The following is a 25,818-nucleotide window of genomic DNA, read 5'->3' on the forward strand; positions in this document are numbered from 1 at the left end:
CCAGGGGGTCCCACCTGTATCAACTACTCCACTGTGAAATTCTGCACACTCTGGTAAATTGAACACCGAAGCAAGCGATTTGCCAGGATACAAACGTATCCTGAGCGATAATTCACCAAGTAGAAATCCTAAAACCTAATACCACAATATGCAGATCAACAATATAACAATTCATAATACACAGAAGGTATAAAATAATAACACATCGTCTTTTTCTTTACTATCCATCATCTTACATGTAATCTAAGGATCATCTCCACGAGATCCTTTCCTCCCACATCCACTAACTACAACCGTCTCATGGGTCCACCATTCCTCTTGTTTATCCTGTACTAGGGTCCTAGGTGAGCGCACATGTACCGAGCATGTTCTCACTTAAGACCATAACAGGAGGATCAAGTCATCCCATGACGTATCGTACATTAGGGTCGGACATCCACTACCCCACGCTAACTATAACCGTCTCATAGGACCCATTCTCTTCTCCAAAGAGAAACTTCCCATGACGTATCATACATTAACGTCTCACTAATTATAACCGTCTCATGGGACCCATTCTCTTCCTCGAAGAGAAACTTCCCATGATGTATCATATTTTAGCGTTTCACTAACTATAACCGTCTCATGGGACCCATTCTCTTCCTCAAAGAGAAACTTTCCATGACGTATCATACGTTAGTGTCACAACACTGGGCCCCGCAGGTAACCCATTTCAACACAGGGCCCCATAGGTTACCCTTGCCATCGCCATGGCTCAATTCACAATCCACACAGTACTCACGCTTCAGCACTTTACCATTTCTCATTTACTTATCATCGTCTACATGATTCACTACTCGTAACCACCCCGAAAACCTATTTGTCCAATCTACAACCACAACAAAATACCACACGGTTCAACATTTCAACTAAAAGTACTAACATGCCAACAACACATAACCATGCGATAAAATTTATCCTGCCATGGAATTAATCATGCGAGTAACAAAATAATATTCAGTTAAACAATTAATTACTACACTTAAAATTAAGTCTATTTCTCTCGTTTAGAAATTTTATAAAATATTTCTACTATTTAAACATTATCTTTAACTCTCATATTATTCATAGATTTACAAACTAATTTTTTATTGAAAAATACTTATTGCTAAATTTAGTATTTACTAACTATATTAAATATTAATATGAGATTTTTATAACAACAAAATTATAAGAAGCTATTCTAGTCAATATTTATTAGATGTAAAGATTAACTAATATATAATTTAAAATATTTCTTGTTTACAATCTAAATAAATTTTTACTAGTAAAATATTCTTGTTAATATTTCATAAACATTTATCTATCCCAATAATTTATTAAACACATAAACGTCCACTCAAATACAAATCAACAATGCATCATCAATAATAATTTCGCAATCAAACACTTATTAAACGATCATAAATTTTCACAGGGTATAACACTAATCATTCCAGAACAACCGGACTGAATTTTAATATAAACAGGACTAAAAATAAATTGACAATTTAACAGCAGGTCATCATCTTCAATAAACTTTAAATCTAAGTAACTCCATTAAAATGCAGATTAAGGTTTCGAGTTTCTGGAAAACTACTTCAAACGCGATTCTAAGTTCGAATAAGTGTTGTACGGTGTCCGTAGATCGCCGTGGTGGTTTTGAAATCTTGAGGCAGCGTCCGGCGGCACTCCGACAGGGCCCACAGTGGCGGTGTGCCCACGAAACTCATGGTGTGCACGCACCTTGATGAGCACCCAATATTGTAGATATTTGGTGCGTCTAGTTCCGTATTATGTTGGTTTAACTTGCGTTTATTTAGCTTTTTTAGTGATATTGCACGTAAGGTGTGTTTTTGTGTTTTTCAGGTAATTTGTATAAATAAGGTGCGTTTGATCGCCAAGGAATGTTCCGGATGCAACCAAGTGCTCAAGGCTATGTGCCACCCCATTGTGGTGCTCGAAAGATGGTTTGGAAGTTGCTCGGGTCGCCCAAGAGTCAAGGAAATTGAAGAAGAAGTGAGGATTTTACTAAAGCTACTCATCTTCCGACGTGCTGAGGGTAGAATTGTCATAACTTTTGATGTACAAGTTACTTTTGATCCAAACCACTTGGGTTAGAAAGTAGGCTCAACGAGCTTTCCAACGGTTCAAAGAATGCCTAAATTCGAGTTCGGGAGTGTCCGGAGCGAGCTTACGAAGTTGCCCAAAAAATCTGTCAAGCATGAACCGGTACTGGCCAATTCCCAGTACCGGTTCATAAAGTCCAGAGATCAGTTTTTCCAGTATTTTTGAAGGCCTTGTACCGGTACTGGGCAAATCCCAGTACCGGTTCATACTGGAGAAATATCCACGTTTTTGCTACTTTTTCAACCTTTCATTTATGAAAAGTTTCCACTTATGGAATGTTTTTGAGATATTTTGGGGACTTTTTAGTCCTTTGTAACTTAACTTTAGGGCCCTATAAATAGGCTTATATGCCATATATGGAAAGGATGGCCATTTTTAGTTAGATTTAGGCCTAAGTCTTTATTTTTTTCTAGAGGACTCCATTAATGTTCTTCAAGCTTTTCTAGTAATTTCCTTCAAGAACTCAAGTAAGTATTTGTCTTATGTTAATTTCTCGTTTATTAATGTTGTAGCTACGCTTCGGATCTTTGCATAAATCAAGTTTATTTTCGTTTTCTTCGGTTAAATCTTTCGCTCCATTTTCTTACCATGTCTAGTCTTTTAGCTATGTGTGAGTAGTCTTTTGGCTAAGTCTTGGGCTAATCTTTCCCAATGATCTAGGCGGTTATTTGGTTCTCGAAACTTCGGGCTTAAAATCATGGTTTTCGAAATTGGATTAACCTAGCCATTTTGGTCTAAGCGAGGGGTGTTAACTCCTTGGTATGAAGTTTAGTCAAGCGGTCTTGGCAAGCGACATTTTGAGGGCTCGTGGCCTCCTACGTGTTAGATACATTAGCAAAAATAGGTTTGTTTAATTCCGTTTAATCACATCTTTTGATAAACGTAGTCATTAAAGTTAAATCTTCCGGGCGTGAGCACGCGGTCGTGACTCTCGCTTGAGTTATAATCGAGAACCGGTAGCGGCCTTTGTCAAGGGATGGACGATCCCTAGACTTGCCTCTTTTAAGTTAATTAAGCTCATTTCTAGTCTTTTCTTTAGTTTTCACTTTTAAAGCAAAATCAAGTTGGCCGTCTTGAACGCCGCACTCTATCATATAAACCTACAATCCAAACTAGCTATATTTCAATTCTCTGTGGGTACGATCCCGGACTTCCGGATATTATGCTATCGACGACCTAGCCCTACGCTTAGGGTGTTTCAACCTTATTGGAAGGCGAGGTTCGGAGGCTAAGCACACCTGCGGCTACAACTCTCTCTCTTTATTCTAGACTCAACAATAGAATTGTGAGTGAAATAATATACTGGTGTTCAATTTTCAGATTTATGTAGGTATGTATAATGAGAGAGAATAAGGTAGTAAGAATGTGAGAGGATAAGTGTAGAAGTGGTGGAATGAGGAAGGAGAGCGAAAGAGAGGGATACTGATAATGATAAAAGGATAGGGGACAAGTGCCACATTTGGGGGAGTTTTCAATTCTAATGTATGTGGACGCATGTATGTACAGGGTGAGAACGTATCTGGACGCGTGTATGTATAGGATGAGAGAGAGAAGTGGAGAGTTAGTTTGAATAGAGTTCTACTTAGGGTTTAGATAAGAAAGATAAGAGATAAATATGAATCCCCGATTCCCTATATATCTAAAGTTTAAATACATATCTTATACAATAATGCAAATAATACCAATTGTATACATAATAATATATTTTAATTATTCAATCTAATTAATTATTGAATTAGGAATTTAACAATATAAATTTATATTAAAAAAAATTGGGTCGAAAATCCGGATCGTTACATATCTATTTGCGCCCATTGTACTGAGTTTGTTGTTGTGTGCCGCAATAAGGCATGATTCAGTGGGGTAATCGGCTGGATGGCATGATTCAGTGATATTGATGCTGATATTCACCAATTCATGACTTCGTGTGGTTATTATGTCATGTTTTTTGGAAAATGTGTAGGGTTCCCTAATGAATTCGATTCTTCAATTGTGCGGGTTATATTTTCATGAGTTGAATGCTAATATTTTGGGAGTATGTCATGTTTGAAGCTAGATTAGGAACGGCCATGAAATGTTGAAATAGACATGGTAACTTAACCATGAAATGTTGATCGTGATAATACTTGTTTGGATGATAAGTTAAACATATTGCATGGAATAAGATCAATGAAAATATGACCTTTTTTTGGATAATACGTGAGCAATTTAGCATGATCAATGGTATGGAAAAAATGTGGTCAACTTTTCATGTTGTATTCACTGGTTCGCAATTTTGATGCAAAATAATCCATGTTGCATGAAATAAGTTTGCGAACCAGTCTACTTTTAAATTGGCCAATATTTAATGGTAAATATTTCATAAAACATGGTCACTTTATCATGTGTTGTTGTCCGACTTGATCAATTATTGCAAAGCTGTGTCAAGTGACCAAGAAAAATTGGCCAATACCAGGTTTGAAGGTAAACTACCCATGTTTTGTCGTCTTGGGTGGTCATGAAGTGTCACGAAAATTTCCATGCATTATTTCAGGAGTTATAATGCCAATACCAGTTGTGATGGTAAATTACCCGTGTTTCGTAATTTGTCTGATATAATGGTCTGTCCAACATTATTTTAGGAGTTACGCCATGAAATGTGGAAGGGGGAGCTCGGTTGAAACGAAGAGAAGTGGCTTTAGATGATAAATGAAGCATTATTCGAAGAGCTGTGCTATGTGCATAGCAAGCTGTGCATAGTAGCTGTGCACAGCGGCCTTTTTCTTCTTCTTCGGGTTGCGCAAAGATGATCGGAGCCGCTCATTTTGTTCAAAATATGTCGTTTAAGGTCTCTGTAAAAAATGAGCTTCGTTCGATATCGTTAGAGGCATTAACAAAACACCCAAAATAACAAAATCATTTTTGTTATTCGAAGGGGCATTTCATGGTGATGGTGCAATCGATTAAGCATGAAATGGAAATAACAGACAAACCCGTTTCAATAATTTACCATGAATTATAAGTGCAGTGTGAATAAAACCACATCTGATTAGTGATAATACACCATGTTATTACATTAATTTTGTTCACGATTTATGGTGGTGACCGTGCAATTGATTAAGCATTAGATGGAAATAACAAACAAACCCGTTTCATGGTAAATGATGCAAATAATTAACCATAAAAAAGCTTAAACCAAGGGAATCTGCTTAGACTACACCATTGATTCATTAATCTATTTTTTTTTCACGATTCGAACAATATGGCATGACTCGAACAGGAATTTCATGGTGATGGTGCAGATGATGTAGCATGAGATGGAAATAACAATAAACCTATTTCATGGTAAATGGTACAAATAATTTACCATAAAACTAACACCATCATAACTACAATTAAATGGACAATAGCCACGAGCGTATCTTGTTGCGGAAAAGAGGATGGAGAAGAACGAAGCCAATGTAGAATGTAGAAAGACGATAGTTTGGAGTAAGGTAAGACTAAACTTCCATACGTGGGACCTTAAATATCGGGAAAAACTTACATTTTGTTCCGAAATAAATGGAATGAGAAATCAGTGGGATTTTCTCTGTTGAAAATTTGAAAATCCTCATATCTTCAACTGTTATATCTCATTTAATTTCATAGGTGCTTCCATATTCAACCCATCTGTTTCCCACATATTTAGGAAACAACTCTCTCTCTCTCTCTCTCTCTCTCTAAATGTGTGTGTGTGTGTGTGTGTATATATATATATATATATATATATATATATATATATATATATATATATATATATATATATATATATATATATAATAGAATAAAGGGTAATAATGATAATTTACATAATGCAATGATGAAAACATAAGCATGAAAAAAGAGGGGATGATAAAGAGGATGATTATTTAAATTTTCCGCTTAAAAATGGAGGGAGGGAGTAGTACAAAGAAGTGAAAAGAAAAGTTTAATGCTTTGTTTGGGACATGGAAAAGAAAGGAGAATGAGGTGAAAACAATCATTTTTCTTCCTACCTTTGCTTGGGTTTTTAGAATAACGGTGACGGGAAAAAGAAAAAAAAAATGTAGAAAAATATGATTGAAAACGTATTTTAATTTCTTCTCCACTTTCCTGTTTTCCCTTTGTGTGTTCATGTACCTTAGTATATAATTATTCTTTGCACTTCCTCTTTAAAGTCGAACAAACTAAAATGGTTAATATCTTCTTACTTCGCTTTTATTCCCATTTGCAACCAAACAAAGAAAGACAAAAAACTTTTTAGAATCCCGCTCAGGTTCCAAAGTAACAGAAATTTGTTTTAATTTGTTGAGAAATATTATTCTACTATACCTTTTATTTTCCTTGAAAACGCACAACTTTAACACTTTTTTTTTTTATCCAAACGCACGGTTCTTTTTCATTTTTTTTACGTGAATCTAAAAATTATCTCCCACGAATTTGTTCTACACAAAAAATAAAATCTTTTAGTAATTTTTCGTGAACCAAAATAAATAGGGCTTTGTTTCACTAAGCTTTTTGAGGGCTTTTTCTTGTTTTGTCTTCATTCAATGTTTTTACGTTTATTAGTTTTGCGTTTAATTTTTGTGAATTACTCCCTCTGTCCGGATTTAATAGGTTTTTTTGGGAGTTCGTGTCATTTTTCAATCGATTATATTTTGTAATTTATAATAATTTATGTAATTTTGAAAACATTATCTTGTAAAAGTAATTGAAATTTATCAAACAAGATCCGTGTTGGATTTAAAATTCAATTTAAAGATATAACTCATTTTTTATCCAATTAGAATTGAACGAGATACTATTAAATCCTAACGGAGGGAGTATTAATTCGTCTTATCAAGACGAACATGAAAAGTAAAAAATTATGACTTTTACCCAAATATTTTTTAAAAATATCTCAGATAAAGACCAAAAAATCGACTTTTGACTTTGTTTTGGATTTTTCTAAAAACATTTGGGTAAAAGTTAAAAAAAAATTTACTTGTCCGATTTCTTTCTTTGAGACGAATCATTATCCACAAAAGCTAGGCGCAAAATTAACAAACGCAAATTTGTTTTGAATAAGGATAAAACAAAAAAAATTCAAAAAACTTGGTGGAATAAGGCCTAAAAAATTATTTTGCAAAAAAGTAGTAAAAACAAAGGATGAAAATCGATTCTATCCATATTGAAAGAAAGATCTAAACGTAATAATCAAAACAAAAAAGTTGTTAAAGTTAGTAATGTGTGTTAAAAAAAGTACTCACATTGTAATAACCAAACTTAGCAACCTCTTAGCAACTCATCAAATTTTGGTCTTTGAATAATCAAACTAGCAATATTTTGCCAGTAATCAAATTTAATGGTCTCCACATCTTCTCAACAAGTACAATCATCATGGAAAAGTGAAACTCAATCTCCATAAAACAAATGCTTTATTGGTAGGTAAAATTCACTCTCCACTTTGGCAAGTGGTTGTGCATTTAACAATATGGATCACTTTATGAATTTTAACAAATGCTCTCCGCTTTCATTTATTTTACTAGAATGTCATTAAATGTAGGCCATTAGATTGAGAAGGAAAAAACAGACCGTTAGATTTAAATTTTTACCAACTCATTTTAATTATGGGCTAAAAATAAATAATGTAGGACTTGGTATTGCTAACTTTCACATCTAAATAGATAATCAAAAGAAAATTGATTTTAGCACTCTAAAAATTGATTGAGGGGCTCTAAAACGACGTCATTTTGTGTATCAACACAATTCAATTTTGAAGTCCCTCCATCAATTTTTAGAGTGCCAAACTCACAATCACAATCACAATCCTAATCAAAATCTAATGTGAAATCTTCATGGGAAGCATATGCTTTTACCCCCAATACTGGACTTGGATCTTTGTGGAGAAATTTAATCCTCAAAAGGTAGAGATTTTTGTTTGGTTGGCATGTCAAAACAGGATTGCGACTAGATCTTTCTTGAATAGCAGAAACATTTTGTTTGGAATGGATGAGTATGCTTTGGCATGTCCATTTTGTCTACCGAAAGTGGAAACACCAAAGCATGTCCTACTAACGTGCCCGTTTTCCAGGCAAATTTGGTCGAAAATAGCAGAGTGGTGGAATATAGATTGTGTGATTCCTTCAAATCTACTGGGGTTATCTTTTTGGTGGTTTTCTTTTCGGTTCAGAAATCTGGAAAAATACTTTTGGAAGTGCTATTTTTTTTCAACATTGTGGTCTATTTGGATTGCAAGGAATTATGTTATCTTCAACAACAAAGGTGTTGATCTCAACCAAGTGGTAGAATTAATCAAAACAAGGGTAGCTCTATGGGTTAAAATCAGATTTGATGTACAAATGTAGACGGTGGAAGATTTCAAAAGACACATTGATGGTGTTAGAAGACTCATGATTTAGGTGTACTTTTGGGTGTAACTTTGTTTTTTTTTTTTTTAATTTTCTTTTTCCTAGGGGTTGTGGTGAACTTTCTGATTTTTCCATCCTGCTTCGTTCGCCCCGGTATAAGGAATAACGCCCCAAGCGTAGGGCTTAATACGTCAGTTGAAGCATGATAATCCGAAAATTCGGGATCGTACCCAAGGAAATAATTAATACGGCTTTACTGGATTTGTAGATGCAAGTAAGGGCTTTGGCTTTTAGACAGCCAACTTGATTTTACGTGTGTAGTGGGAATTAAAATGGGCTAAATTGAAAAGCGAATAAATTAAGATGAAAGACAGGTTAGGTCTAGGAATTATCAACACTCACGACTCAAGTTAAAACTGCATTTCTCACCCAAATACGCAATTCATGATACACAATTAAGATTCCCAAATCGAAAAATAGAATGGTTCGATTACCAAGCTGGCTCTAGAATTTATTTAGCAAATGTCTCGTGCATCAGAGCTCCAAGTATCACATGTGGTAGGTAGGCGATGCTCCTACCTACACATGATCAAGGAGATTAACACCTTAGCAATTTGACAAATAAACCCGAACCCCACATCGATGATCGAACCAAAGGTTTAAACTTTATGGTGAACAACGCAATCCTACTTGAGCCACGAGGTGCTAATCACCCCATGACCTAACCTTGAAAAACTGCTCACACATATCTATTGAGATAGGAGTAATCAAAAATCTACTTAACATAATTGAATTAACAACACTAGAAGAAAATTGGATTAAACGATAGATCGAAAGATTCACTACAACTTTAATGAAGATGACAATATCAAAAACTAATTAATGAAGACAGAAAATAAAGATTCAAGACTGGAAATGAAGAACAACCAAGAACAATTCAAAATCTAGATCTAGATCTAAAAATTATGTAAGCAAATCTATTCTACTTGTTTGTACAATGACATCGCGGACTTTTATATCCTCCAAGTACGCACACAGAATATTCTCCAAGATGCTCCAAAGACACCCTTCTAAAGCTCTCAGCATCGATGGAGAAGGACTTACGGTGCTGCTAAAGGCCTCGGCATCGATGCAACATAATACTTCCCATTGATGCCGAGATAGGTAAGAAACTGGACCTCTAAGTACTTCGGCATCGATGGATCATTTCCCTTCCCATCAATGCCGAGCCTCTTATCTTCAGCACTTCAGCTTCATAGCTCCCAATAGCTTTCACAGCATCTTATTTTCATTCCCTAAACTTAAGTAAAAATTGCATTTTAAACATTTCTTTCACCTTTTATTTACTTTAATTTATTTAATGAAAATAAGGAAGTACTCTCCATTTGAAAACAATGGCATTACCAGAATTTTGAGATTTCAATCAAATCAAAATATTGATCCATAGCTTTTAGTGTAAAACAGAAAACAGCACGATTTTCTATAGATAAAATGACTCGAAATATGACCTTATTTTTTGAATAAAACCTTGCAAATTTGAAGTTGCTCTTAGAAAAATTCAAAGATCAGTTACCGTCATTTTTTATCTCGAAAATCGATACTTTTTTCGAAAAGTCATTTTTCTATACTTAAAACAGATTTTCAGGGGCCGACAGGGTCTTCATTGGTTCATCGGGTACTTGGATGCATTTGGATCATCCATGACGTCAAAGCATGCATTATTCATACGATTCACCTGAAAACATTAAAAACATATCTTACGTGCAAAAGTAAATAAAAATAACTAAATTAACGATAAAATTGAAGAAAACTAGATAACTAGCGCACTCTATATTGCATTATTGGGTGCTTATCACTTCTCTTTTACTCGATGTACTCTTTTCGAGTGTAATAAAAAATTTCCTTTGCCGAGAAAAAAAAATCTTGATTATTCAGTTTTGATTATTATATTGTAGATGCTCTTAGGGCATCTCCAATCCACTTCTATTCCTCCAAAATAGAGGATGAATGTGACATATGGAGTGAAAATTTTGTAAATTATTCTATTTGTTCTTCACATTTTGTACTTTTTGGAAAAACCTTTGAGGGATCCATCAGTTTTTTTAGAGTTTAAAGGGATTTTGTGCAACAAATTTACTTTTGGTCCTTTACCAAAATTACTTTTGGAGGACCAAACTCTAAAAAAGACCGTAGATCTTTCAAAAATTCTTCCAAAAAATGAAAAAAAAAGAGAATAGATTACAAAATTTATCTTTAATGTGTCACATTCATTTTCTATTTTGAAGGAATATAAATGGATCGGAGATTCGGTAAGGTGTCTCAGTTTTATGTTTGGCGGCTACCGTTAAAGTAGGGAGTAGAGCGGTCTGTAATGTAACACGTGGTTCATTGAACACAGTACGTGGACCCCTGTTTGAGTTTGTTTGGGGTGGTGACAAGTGTGCAAAAGCAAAGCTTTCAGCTTGCGTTACCAGCCCCCCCATGTGCCTCCATCTCTTTCTTTGGCGTGGAACTGGATGGATCATGTCTCTGTCACTCTCTTTTACTAGTAGTACAGTAGCTAGTCTGCTTTTTGGCTTCTACTCGGCTCAGCCTTCAGCTTCAAGCCGGTCCATGTGTTCCTGCACAGATGGTAAACTGTCATTCGACCACAAAAAAAGGCTCTCCAGTTTCATATCGACCGTTTATTGATGATTTTGATTTTAAAAAGACATTTTTGGGAAAGAAACTATTTTTTTTCGAGAAGAGTCATTTGCCAAAATTTACCATTAAAATATATATACTTTTAGACGTCTAATAAAAATCTGGGAGTTTAGAATGAGAAAATGTACAAGCCCCCGGGGGTTAGTCGGGTGGTTAGTGGGGTACGTACGCAACCCAAACAATAATTCAAGATTAGATTTGTATGGTCAGGTCGCAAAAAAGTAATTTATTGTGAATTTATTAGTCTCGGCGTGTGAATGACTTGTCTTTGACCAAATCGAAAAGAAATTATTGAGGATGCGTTTAAGTCGGCCTGGATACCACTGACCACTATACCAAACGAAAATGTACAAACATGTTCTATGGGCCCACCTCGAGTCCATGCAAATGATTTGATCCGTTTCTACAGGCTTCCCGATAGGGATAGTAGCACCATTTATTATTCTTTATGTATGATAGATACATAGAATTTTTTTTTTATATTTTCCATGTAAAAAATATTCGACTGGGTATTCAACATTATTTGATTGATGAATTGACTGTTACGAGTGAAGGCATGAAAATAGTACTATAGGAGTAAATTAAATGGCTTGAACCATATTTGTACTCCTATGAAAGTTGAGGTGTTTGTGAACTTTATGTACCCAAATTTGTCTACCATATATTAGTTGGGTTACATTTGTGCATTAACGGCATGTAATAAGTGGTGGGTCCCACACATACTAGCATCGACCCACCACCCAAGTGAATGTGGGCGTGTGTAAGTAACTGTGGTACTAGAATTATTGAAAGTTTATTGGGAAGGATCCCTACCCCCAATGCAATGGATAGCCCTCTACTCTTTATTTATTTATTTAGTATTATTCTATTTGGAATGTTCCCGAGTCCACAACAGTAATCAAAATCACATGGACTTGTTTGATTTGGATTTTGAGGGAGGTTTTAAAGTGTAATGAATGGAGATAGATAGATAGAGAAAATTTATTAAGGATCGTGCCCAAACGAACAAATCCATACTTTCGCGATCACATTTTTAGTGATTACATTTAGATACTATGTCATGTTTCACTAATGTATTTAATAAAAAAAATGTTACATTTCTCATGTAGTGGAGCACATTTTGTCAATACAATGATAACACATCATATGATATCCAAAATGTGATCACCAAATGTGATAATTATAGCATTGCTCAATCAAAAATTTTCATTTACTAAAATTTGCCAACAACATCAACTCTGGGGGTTTTATCTTTCATGACATTTTACGTTGAGATGGAAATCATTTTTCTCAACATCTTTGTGTTTTAAAGATATGCTAAACATAAGAGGTTGACATGATGGTCTTGGCATCGGATTTAAGAGTTATTTTTTCTCTCTTGAGATTTCAAATTCGATTATTCTTACCAATAATTCTAAGGTTTATCTCACCTCCATATGTAAAAATATGAAACAACTGTGGAAAATACTGTATGAATTAGTTTTAGGTACACACAAACCGACTTGGAACACCCTGTATTAACAAAAAAGAGCTTATATTTTTTTTCCTGCCTGTACAAAATTATGATAACTCTTATTTGACAAATCTCAATTGTTTATATTTAAATAAGTTTACAAAATTATAACAAACATTAGAAATTAGAAATTGATTTTCACACTCCTCTTTTGTCCAAGTGTACTTTATTTTTTGTCTTCATTCACGTAAAATTACAAAACTACCATTCATACATTTTTTTCCTTCGCACATGAAAAGCACAATCTAGTAATTTTACATCATTGCAAAATAAAACAAAGAATGCATTTGGATACAAGGGGAGTGTAAAAATCAATTCTCTGTAAATTAACTAACATAAGTAATTTTTTTTTCGGTCACACTGAAATTCTCTAACATAAGTAATTAACAAAATGACAAGTATAGTATTATTCTATTTGGGATGTTCCCGAGTCCACAACAGTAATCAAAATTACTATGGGCTTGTTCGGTTTGGATTTTGAGAGAGATTTTAAAGTGTAATGAGTGGGAAGAGATAAATCGAAAATCCTATATGTACCGACCAAAAATGTAGGGAAACCGTACCGACGGCTGCGCGCGGCCGTCTCCGGCCACCGGACGGCCGATCCGAGCCGTCCAAAATTTGTTTTAAAAAAAACCGAGGGGCCTATTGCGGGAATCAACGGCATCCGATGTGTGTAGGGTGCTTGATCTAAATACCCTATTTTTCGTGTATATATGTATACCGTCGGTATGCTCCGATCGGTGCAAATAACACCACTCAGAGATAAATAGAGAAAATTTATTGGTGATTGGTCCCAAACGAACAAGCCCATACTTTCGCGATCACATTTTAGTGATTACATTTATTCTATGTCATGTTTCACTAATGTATTTAACAAAAAAAATGTTCTATTTCTCATGTAGTGAAACATATTCTGTCCATACAGTGACAACACATCATATGATATCCAAAATGTGATCACCGAATGTGATAATTATAGCATTGCTCAATCAAAATTCTTCATTTACTAAAATTTGCCAACAATATCAACTCGGGGGATTTATCGTCTGATATGTTTTCATAAAACAGTTTACGCTGAGATGGAAATCATTTTTCTCAACATCTATGTGTTTTAAAGATATGCTAAACATAGAGGTTGACATGATAGTCTTGGCATCGGATTTAGGAGTTATTTTTTCTCTCTTGTGGTTTCAAATTCGATTATTCTTACCAATAATTCTAAGGGTTATCTCACCTCCACATGTAAACATATGAAACAACTATGGGAAATACTGTATGGATTAGTTCTAGGTGCACACAAGCCGACTTGGAACACCGTGTATTACCAAAAAAGAGCTTCTTCTTTTTTTTCGTCTGTACAAAATTCTAATAACTCTTATCTGACAGATGTCAATTGTTTATATTTAAATAAGTTTTCAAAATTATAACAAATATTATAAATTGAAAATTGATTTTCACACTCCTCTTTTGTCCAAGTGCAATTTATTTTTTGTCTTCATTCACATAAAATTACAAAACCACCATTCATATATTTTTTCCTTCACACATGAAAAGCGTAATCGTGTAATTTTACATCATTGCAAAAAAAAAAAAAAAAAGAGTGCATTTGGATACAAAGGGAGTGTAAAAATCAATTCCCTATAAATTAACTAACATAAGTAATTAACAAAATGACAAGCATACCGAAAAAAATGAACAAGAAATTTGAGATTGGGTCCGGGAGGATTTGAGGACCCTATAGTGCAGGAGTGTAACATCAACAACATCCAAAAGTGTTTCTAATGGTTAAATTTTGTTAAAAGATTCTTTCCGGAAAGAGTAATTTCTTCTCAGATAACTCTTTCTAAAATGCGAATCATTAATTTCTGAAATGAACGAACGAAATACTACATTACACCTCCAGGGCTTGTTTGGATGCAGGAAAAGAATTGGAGATATTAGTTAAGAAGGGAGGATAAGATAATACTCCATCCGTCCCCTTATTATAGTCCAGTATTTCATTTTGGGCTGTCCCTTAATAAGTGTCCATTCGGTAAAGTTAGTGGGTAAAAGTTGGTACATTGTCTATTTTGTTCCTAAAAGTAGATTCCATTTTGAAAAGTTAGTGAGTAAAAAGTGTAATGATGATGGGTAAGTAGGGAAAGTGGAGGAAAAAATTGATGTGAAAGGTATAATGATGATATTTTTTTAATAAGTTGGAGTTACGAAGTAGGACATTTAAAAAGGTACGGAGGGAGTAGAAGGTATTATGTAAGAAGGGTGGGCCCACGTTGATGTGACGAGGGTTTAAAAAATAGTTGGTTTCGATGAAGTATTAGAGAATGAGAATTAAATAGTATTTGGTTTGGATGAATGATAAAATGAGAGAATAAAGTTGTTTTGTAGTTAAAATGGAAGAGAAGGGGTATTATCCCGAGGTATTATTTAATATCACCCCAAAATCTCCCCATAAAAATCCCTCTGCGGGAGTATTAAGGGGTATAAGAAAAAAGAGGTTTAAGCTAATACCCCTATTTTTTGGTTCCCAAACCATTGCTTAAGTGATGGGTCCGGATATACACAAGGGGTATTACTTATACTCCTTCATCACAGTCCCCATCCAAACGACCCCCTATAGTGCACCTCTGCGATGGTATTAATGTGACGTTGTTTTGTGGGTTGCGTTCGTGGAATATGTAGTACGAAAAGTCAATAAGGCCTCCTGGATTTTTCCCCTTGAGGTTGACAAGCTATACAGACCCCTTATCCACTGGTAAAAAGTAGAGCCAACTTTTTGTTTGTTGGATTGGACGTAAAAACCGAAGTTCTATCTTCTCTTTGTCATGATTTTACCTTAGGCCAAGTAAGGTGCAAAATAAAATACTACATACCACTATCTTATTTATTGACATAAGTTGTTCATTCAATAAGTCATGATGTGTTTGCTAGGTGCGGAAAAAAAAAATGATCAATCAGAAATCGGTATCAATCCGAACGAGGCATGGTGTCGAAAGAAAAATGAATGGCATCTAGACCTACAAAACAAATGACTCAATTTTCTAATGTGATTGTGATGAATCTTGTGCTGCATCGCATGAAGAACTGTCAAAATCAGATAAGCTCGATTCATAAAAAACACCGAAACGGAACCAGGATCCTTAGGCCGATGGGACCAAATCTCATATACTCCCATGTTGAGAAAGTTAGACCAATAAATTAACTCCGTGTTTCTTTCTTTTACTCTTTTTTGTTAATCAATAGAAGAATATTACACATATCACGAGAATTACACGAACGGGAGACAAATACTAATCATGTGAGAGTCCGCAACAACTAAACTAAAAAACCAAACTCAACTCAAGAAACAACCCAAAAAGAAAGAAAGAGAAGAAACATACAAAGAAAAATAGATTAAATTTAGAACCAGTCTACTGGCACAGCAAATCTGTGCACAGATATCTATGTAGGGTCCACTACGGATCTCACACAAGTGATTCGAGCCTCATCATATTTAAAACATTTTTTAAATGACCTCCGCAAAAAATCAGCTCAATCCGATATCTATAAATGCTTGATTTAATCATCTAACTTTTCATTCAAGTTTTTAGAGAATGAAAAGTTAGACGATTAGATCAAGTACTTATAGGTATCGGATTGAGCTGATTTTTTGCGGGGGCTCTTGAAAAAATGTTTTAAACATAATGAACGGCTCGAATCACTTGTGGAGGACCCTTAGTAGGCCCCACATAAAAATCTGTGCACAATTTGTGCACGGATTTGCTGTGCCAGTAGACTTTCTGTTAAATTTATTTACATCGCCGGTGTAAATATTTATTTTCTCCAAATCAACTACGCTGCGTCACGTCGTCATGTTTTATTAATTGGGACTATTGTTTTGAAGACGTGACGCATTGTAATTGATTTGCAGAAAATGAATGTTTACACTGCCGGCCGATGTATATAATTTATTTTCAAAGAAAAAACCTCCATCTAGGGAAAGAGATAATAAATCTAAAGCCTCTAGCAAGAATTGACCTCCTGACCTCCCCATTTTTTTTTTTTTTGATCAGATCCTGACCTCCCCATTTGGAAGTGTAATCTTCTTTTCTTACTTGGAGAAGCTTATTATTGCACCAATATTTGACCTGGTGGTGTGTTAAATTTGTTTGAAAAAACACTCTAAATCTAAATACAGGGTGCTTACGCTTCAAAATGTGACCAACCTTTTAAATGAACCGAAAGAAAATGTTATTTGCATTTTCTTCATATAGGTGAGGGTGGTAGGCCTGTCAATGGGCCGGATCCGATCCGGATCCGACAGATCCGGATCCGGATCCGATAAGACTCAAATCCGATAGTGAGAATCCAGATCCGAATCCGAAAAATCTGGATCCGATCCGAAAATCCGAATCCGATCCGGAAACTTTTTTTACTTCAAAAATTTTAGCAAAAAAAAAATATTTTTTTCAAAAAAATACAATTTTTGTTTTCAAAAAAAATTTATTTTCCGAAAAAAATTTAAAAAACTAAAAATAAAAAATAAAAATACAACTTCTTAAACTTTTTTTTTTCAAAATAAAAATTTTACTATTTTTAAAAAAAAAATTAAAATTTTTAAAAAAAATAAAGTTCGGATTCGGATTGATAATGGATTTAATCCGAATCCGAATCCGATCCGGATCCATATTGAATTACCGGATTCGGATTATCGGATTATCGGATAGATGTTATCGGATTCGGATCCGGATCGAATTTTTCGGATCGGATCCGGTCCATTGACAGACCTAGAGGGTGGTAACAAAAAAAAAAAAAATCTCAACATCTAAATGAAAGGACATATATACTTGTATCGTTGCATCTTTGATAACTCTCCGCATACACATTGGTTCTCCACCTCTTGCAAAAACCAGCCAAAAAATTCTAATTCGTTGAACTATTCTAATTAGGTTATGATGATTACAAACTTGAGTTTTTCAAGGTTTCTTCGTTGCTTTCCATTTTTGTGATTGGTTAATAGAATCAACAATAAACACAGTATTACCTTTTTCAAACCCTTAATCTTCTATCGTCCAAGTCTAACTCATGCCAAATAACCTAATAGTTAATCTTTCTATACAAGTTTTCGCTCCAAGACACATATAAATTTTTTTTTTTTTTTGGGGTACGTAAGATATATAAATTCTTTCTTTTGCTAAGGGGGGGAAAAAAATCACAGAGAAAATTTTAAAAGGAAAAACGAAATTTCCCTTCTGTCGGTACTTTTCAGTTATGGATATTAATTAATCTCTATGTTTTCACAATGTCTTGTTGGGGTCATTTCACCAACGAAAACTTTTATGATCAAAGGACAGACAAGGTGGGGTGGGAGCATGCGCACGCCTTTCTCGTACACAAACATGTTCGTGGAAAACCCCAGCCACGCAATTCTACTTCAGATATACAGTATATATAATCCACTCACCATATGAAAAATATGAATCGTACTCACATAACTCAGGGGTTGAACCCGTGATTCGGATGTATGCTCAGACTTTAGGAATACTCTTTAAGATCTGGGGTTTGATTTGTCAGAGGATGAGTACTCTGAAGTCAGTGAGGGACCATGACTAGTGTGACCGCACTGGTTATCCTGGAAATTTGAATTGCGCAATCAGGTCTCTTTAATGGCTTAGTTGTAGGACTGTTCCTCCGTTAGAAAAAAGAAAAAGAAAAAAAGAAAAAAAATGAAGAAGAAGATGAGTTGGACTTGAAAGTGACTTTCTGGTTGCAGACAAAAATTGAGGAAAAAGAAAATGATCAAGACATTCCATTGGTAAAAATTTCCCTCTCTAAAAGTAGATTGTGAAATGTGGACAGAGTAAAGACAAATAGATATTTAGCCACAGCCTTTAATCCTCTTCTCTGTGGTGCTTTTGAGTGCCTCCAAATGCTTTCAAAGTCTAAAGTCTCGAAGAAATTTTGAGGACTTAAAATGATGGACGGACCAAAATAAGACTGAACCGAGAGGGCACCGACAGGCCTGAACGACCGTGCTGTCAAGAATTGGCTCGAGTGAGATGGTGTACTGTCCGTGTAAGAGTCACATCCGTCCGGACGCTTGGCTCGATTTTTCCATTGTTTTTTCGGTCTGGATGGTTAGTTAAGTCCGTTTGGATGTGCTGCAATTCGGCAAAACTTGGTTTCGAAATTCATACGTTCCAATTATTTTTCAATGTTCGTCTGCACGCTCTTAAAATTTTGCGTCCCTCTCCGCCTGAAATATCCAATTGCTTCCACTCTTTTATTTGACTCATGCGAAGGATCCTCCAAATGCCGAATTATTACTCAAAAAGATTTGAAAGATTTATTGAAGTGCACTATTAAAGTTATAAAATCTACAATAATAAGCTAAAAAGTCTGATAATGAATATTAAGAATAGAATCGCACTCTTCAAGTGCTAACTTGATCGATGCTTGCATTTCAAGTTTGTCCGAAGCATTTCAACGCAAAATCGTAGCTAGATGTACTTACAACGTGAACGTTAATCTTTTTGAATAATGACGAAAGAAAAATGGGAAAAAAAAGAATGGTTATGAGGAAAGAAAAGAATAACAACTTTCATTCATGTCTCAAACAAAGGGTATCAATAGCCGCATAAGTAGGTATAGATGCTTATTAGTCATCGTAGTCATTATTGTCATGCGGATTGGCAACAAATTCTCAAGATGATATAAAGGAGAATTTTTTGTTTTACTTACCAAAATAGTTTTGAAATTTTTCGGTCCTATCAACTCTTGTAAGATTAATTCATACAGAGCTTTGTCCTGACTTCAAATGATTGATGGAATAGGCAGCTCCCTAGGACTTGATCGAGGTGCGATTAAGGCGGTTTCGGATTTTGAAAAAAAAAACCTTCAAATGATTGGTGGAATAGGCTCTCTAGGATTTGATCGAGGTGTGGTTAAGGCGGTTTCGAATTTCAATAGTTACGAAGAAAAAAAGGATTTTCTGATTTTAAGAATGAGTTGTCTAGATTGTGATGTAAGTGCTTAGGTAAGAGTCGTGAGACTTGTGAATCGTCAGCTGTAGATTTGCCATTTTAACCAATCAAAACGCTTGATTGAAGCTTCACTTTCTAACCCATCTCGAGCCAAGTGATTAAAGCCATAGCTAAAAGCTTAAAAAGGAGGAGAGAGAGAGAACTAAGAGAGAAAGAGAGAGAGAGGGAGGCTTGGCTGGTAACCATAGAAAGGGGAGAATACCACCTAATTGGACAGCAAAAGTAGTTTTGGAGCCCAAATCCAGAGGCCAATCCTACAGTTTGTTTAATGACTTCGAGGTGGTCAGCTTTGGGATCCCCAACCTCAAATTTCTGCTGCTACTAATCTGAATATATACTTGTCCACTCGTGAGTGGTTTTCTCTTTTCACACCCACAATGGGGAAAGAAACCCTCACATGATGTGTGGAGAGGTGGAATATGCCATATTCCAGGAGCACTGATCAATAGTACTGTCTTCAAGGTGTAGGAGAGACTCATTCATTTTTGGCACTTGGGTGTCTTGGAAAATTCTCGGTTTGAACTGATGGAGCAGCGGATCAAAAAAAAAAAAAAAACTGATGGAGCAGTGTCATCATTTCTTGCAAATTTCCGACTCATTAATTTGCTAATATGTCTCACTTATCCGACAGGCGTAATAAATAAATAGATCTTATTTTACTACTCTTAAGGTCTTAAAAAATCTTAATCCTCCGCCATCCAAAATGGCTTTCTCGATCTACTTTTTCGAGTACCCTATCAGGCAAGCAAAACAGAACCTTACTTCCCTAGAGGTTGAATTTGTATGCTGCCTAACAACAGAGCCAAGAAAATGGAGATAAAGCAATTTTGACATGTTTACTATCTGACCACATGTTTCATATTATGAAGATATAAAGCATTGTGATTAGCACACCCAACACACGACATGATCCTATTATTATCTACATTTCCTAATTTGTCAAACGTTCCTTTCATTATCTTTACATTTCCTAATTTGTCCAAGATGAAATGACCCAAAAATCCTTCTTAATCAATTTTATGGATCATTGTGGTAAGCTTATCCCTTAAATAAGTCTGAACACATGAAAGTTTAGTGGACTCTTCAATTTAATTTCGATCAAAAGAGCTGTATACCACCTCTTAAGATCCACTCTTTCCGTGGGTTGATACCATAATGATTGGTACACAATTGAAGTTGTTTTTTCTTATTTTCCATTATAACTCAAGGTGTTCACACCAGCTTACGCATACCTCGAAATTAATCTTTAGGGATCCAACCTCTCCATTCACTGGTAGGGGGAGGCCAATTAAAACTAGAGCAAAATTCAATACAGACTGACCCCATAAGAGTTTAATTAAACTTTAAAGCACTTGAGACTTGAGAGGTTTTAAACCAAAGATTTTAGGAGAAATAATTAAAGTTGTTGATTGATTTGTTTCATTTTTTTTCAGCTCAAATTTGCGGGAGATTGAAGAAAAGAAGAAGAAGAAGAAGAATGTAAAGGAACATAAGGAAAAGGAAAACGAAAGAGACTAGAATTTGATACTTTATATACTTTCCTATGACAAGGTTGATGAAAGAAGAAGAATCTTCGGAGTACATACTAGCCCTCTTTATCAAATACACATTTTTTATTCACTCATGGTGTTTATGTCAATTTATGTGCATCTCGACTAATAAAATCAATCTCAACGTTTACTGTCGGGTGCCCATGTATAGTCGGGACAAATTCCCGAATGGACATATATTACTATGCCTACTCTTGATTAACCTCAAGGGAAAGTTAATTAACAAATTTCTGTATTAATCCACTCCTTAAGATTTGAACCTTAAACCTCCCGTATCCTATCGAACTTGTTCGACGGTCATTTTCCTTATTATCTCCTTAGAGGCGCCATATTTTTTTTTCTTGAATAGTCAGACAAACTTGATCTGGTTCATAGTACTGGTATTTGAGCTAGCTAGTTTCTCTTTCAACTGGTCATTGTAACTCATAGTGGCATTCTTGGTAATTACAACAACCACCGAGGCCCAACTCGCAGTACCCACCTTTATAAATAAAGTCTTCTGTGCATGTACCCCCTCCCCAAAGTCCTACGACAACAACTCCCTCCCACCAATAAAGTCTTCCTGTTACAGTCCCCTAAGAAACCAGTACTTCCTAACCAGATAAACACTGCCACTTCAGAGAGAAAGAGAGAGAGAGAGAGAGAGAGAGAGAGAGATGACAAGCAGCATGAATCTTGGGGTTGATGACCAAATGGAACTCATTTCCGAGTACTATCCCGAATTCTACGCCAAAATGGTTCCACAACAAGGTCAGTCCAAACAAAAATATACTTCATGATTTCATCTTTCATGTACTTAGAAAAAACAGAGACTAGTAACGTAAGGAATATATAACAGTTGGAATTAATGGTCTGTTAGTCATCAGACGTTGTGGTTGTTTGTGATGTGTGACGACAACTCGGGTGTTGTGTATTTCAGGAGAAGCAAAGCCGCGGAGGCGGCGGAGGAAGAAGAGCAAAGGAGACGATGGGGGCGGCGGCGGAGGAGGCGGGTTCAAGAAGAGGAAGCTTAGCGAAGAACAGGTGAGCATGCTGGAGTTGAGTTTCGGAGACGAGCACAAATTGGAGTCGGAGAGGAAGGACAGGCTTGCTTCTGAACTCGGTCTGGATCCACGCCAAGTGGCTGTCTGGTTCCAGAACAGAAGGGCACGGTGGAAGAGCAAGAAGCTTGAGGAACAGTACTCAAAGTTGAAGATGGAGCACGACTCTACGGTCGTGGAGAAGTGCCGCCTCGAAACAGAGGTTCCATCTCTCTCTCTCTTTCTCTGAAAAATATGCACACTGATAAACATTGTACTAACAAGTATTGGACCAAGCTCCGGTCCGGTTTGCTATCGTCTAATACGGTCTAGTTGTGGACCGTTGTGGGCCCACTCCAGACACACAACGGTAATCACAATTGTTCGTATTTTAGGTCTCACAAAAATGTCTGCGTAACAAATTAACTTGATCGGAAATTGATAAACATACTAAACATGCATTCATAACGTACTGTACTATAAGCCGTAAATATCTCTACTAGTATATCTTGCTACCTGTTTGGGCACAGAGAAACAAATTAAAGGCTTGCAAGTTTTCTTTTGAGCAATCACCTTTATGAATTTTGAGTAAATAAGAGAGTAATTAAGGCCCTATTACTCACTTATTTTACTAACATTTTAAGGCACCCTAAAGAAGGGTAGTGATAAATAGAAATAATTTTGTTTACAGAAATCAGAAATGTCATAGTACTCTTCTGTACGTAGTAAACTAAATTGTTCACTGACTCGTAATTAACCACATTATTATATATGAGTTTGATGTGAAAAATACAACACTATACTAACATTTTCCTAAGCCATGCCATGAGTGGCTCGAAAGGGAGGAAACTAGAAAAGAAAAGAAATTTAAAAAAAAAAAAAGAAAAAGAAATAAGAGGCTGCCACGTGCCAGCGTATAGACAGTAAATTAAGCTTACAACTCACAGGTGTCCGTACGCATAAAGTTGCTTAATTAAGGTATAGGTAGCCTGTTAGATTAGATCCATCACATGACATTTCTCCCCACATGGGGAGTACGCATTTCACACCTAACCTTGAAAAAGATTTAAAAAGTAGAGTAGAGATTAATTCAAGGATCACAATTAATCTTGCATAATAAACTGATGATTTATTCGATCTTGTGCAGGTTTTGAAGCTCAAGGAGCAACTCTGCGATGCGGAGAAGGACATACAGAGGCTGCTGCTGGAGAGATGTACCGACGGGGTTTCGAGCAACAGCCCGAGCACGTCGTTCTCGGTGGAAGCCATGGACCCAGTACCGCCGTTTCTGGGTGAATTCGGGATGGATGGGATCGAAAACATCTTTCATTTCTCGGGCATCAACTACGTTAATCAAGGGCTGGAATGGGCCAATCTATATATATGATCATCATATATATATGGATAAATAATTAATTAGTTAGAGAAAATTAGGAGTAATTGTGTATATATATATATATAGCTGGTGTCCGTCTGATCGATGTACATTTGTTTCCATGTTTGCAATCCGTTTCAGTGGTAGCTAGCTAGTTTGTAGTATTTGACATTTGACTAGCAAATGAATTGTCAATGTAATTAGTATAACTTGATTTTCGCCATGGAATCTAGTACTACTACTATGTTTTTGTTTAGTTGTCATCCGATCCTTTTGGAAACTCCTCTTTTTGGACAAAAGTAGAGTGCGCGTATTTTTATGGAAAAGTCTACGCCCCCACCCTTCTCTTTTACCGCTCCCACCACCGCACTTAATCTTGCCGTCTAAATGGTCCGAATTTTATTAAAACTCTTCCCGAGACTCTTCCTTGGAAGAGGTTTTTTTTTTAAATCCGGACCGTTGATTGCTGAGACAGACGGTAAGATTGAGAGAGCATTGAAACCGTGCGGTGGAAGTAGCACCGTTGCATTTTTATCCGTTTAAATTTTGTACAATATGTACCGTAGAACTGATAGATACCATGGATGATATCACACACACACAAATCTATATACACATGATCCAAATTAACCACACCAAATTGGTAGATACATGAAAATTCATCAGGCAAATCAGTTTAATTCCTTTCCCATTACACCTTCTAGCGATAGATCATAACATAGATGGTCTAATTCTCCAACTGTGGCCTGATGTAACATTCATGACTACAGAGAACACGATGGTCAATAGCAAAAACTCGTATATGTTTCTCACGATTTTCATCCATTGATTGAAGCTAATTGTAGGTTTTTTGTCATTAGAATGAGTAAGTCGCATTACAAATCCATAACATGGGCTTTTTTTCAATTGCATTTGCAAAAATATAATTTGATGCCCACATTTGGGTTTAATAATGTGACAATGTATCACTTCGGATAAGAAAAATTGTGGCAATGTATCACTACTTTCAGAATTAATGTGTGGACTGGACTAGGGGTCAGGGCCCTCGGCCTTGGGCCCAACCTTACGCCCCGGAAGCATTGTGCGTGGAGTTGGGCTTGATTGCGTTTTTCGCTTTGCTATTTGGCATCTCTCTTTTTATTAATTCACTTTATTATTGACTAGGGAACCATAATCTTATTCAAAAACTTGATAAATTAATCTATTATAATTAGATTAAAAGGAAATATATATTAGAAAAATAATTTGACATATGAGTTGGAATGTACGTTTTTAGCGAGCATAGGGAATTAGGTCGAGGGTGTAGTAGTCTGGATGGAATGAGAGTGGTGTGCAGGTACTTGGGAGGGTAACCTTGTCGGATACCGACATCTCCAGTTCGAACCTCTTCTTGGTGCCTAGTTCCTCTGTAGTAGCTGTTTTTTAAAAAATGGGTATTATGCTTGTTGTTCTAGGCTCGGTTGGAGTATTTGTATCTTCGTTGGTTATCCCATTTCTGGAGTTTGTGGTGATAGATTGTTGGTTGAGAGCGTGTTGTTTTCTGGCGAGCCTTAGGCCTTGAATGAGGGAATATTAAGCCGGATGGAATGGGTGTAGTGTGCAGGGTGGGACTCCTTGTCAGATGCAGTCATCTCTGGTTTGAGACTCTTCTTTGTGCCTTGCTCCTTTGTAGTAGCTGATCAGCTTCTCTTGATGTTGAATTGATTTGTTGCTGCTAGCCCTCTATGATGGTTATCATTTGGTTAATTCTACTCGTGACTATTTATTTTATTTCCTAGCTTGGCGGGATGTGCTAGGTAGTAGTTCTCTTTCATGTTATTACTTCTCGATTCACCTCATATCATACCCCGTGTACTATCCTTGTGCTTAGATGGATAGCGCAATGGGGGTATGAATCTCAACACTCATGACACTTTTGTTATTTTATTTATTGTACCCTACTTTTCATGCGGGTTGTGCATGGGTTATCACACTTTTTTCAATCTTTTTTTTTCCTTTTTTTAATTTCAAGCTAATTTACCCAAAAAAAAATAAAATTCATCTCATCATATAAAATTTCAGTATGTTAAATTATATACTACTCCCTCCGTCTTTTTTTAAGTGTCCCGATTCGTAATGTCAACTTATTAAAAAAACATCAT

At 35.8% G+C, this 25,818-nt stretch overlaps 1 protein-coding gene across 1 annotated transcript; it reads left to right on the forward strand.

Annotated features, from left to right (window-relative positions):
* Window positions 1-21,640: 21,640 nt before the first annotated feature.
* Window positions 21,641-23,933, forward strand: LOC131336691 (homeobox-leucine zipper protein ATHB-40). The gene is made up of 3 exons (XM_058372615.1): window positions 21,641-22,033; window positions 22,203-22,525; window positions 23,450-23,933. Exons 1-3 carry the CDS (start codon window positions 21,940-21,942, stop codon window positions 23,687-23,689), a joined length of 657 nt encoding a protein of 218 aa, XP_058228598.1. The 5' UTR covers window positions 21,641-21,939; the 3' UTR covers window positions 23,690-23,933.
* The last annotated feature ends 1,885 nt before the right edge of the window (window positions 23,934-25,818 follow it).

This window comes from Rhododendron vialii, chromosome 8a (genome assembly GCF_030253575.1).
Source record: "Rhododendron vialii isolate Sample 1 chromosome 8a, ASM3025357v1".
Classification (NCBI taxonomy): Eukaryota; Viridiplantae; Streptophyta; class Magnoliopsida; order Ericales; family Ericaceae; genus Rhododendron; species Rhododendron vialii.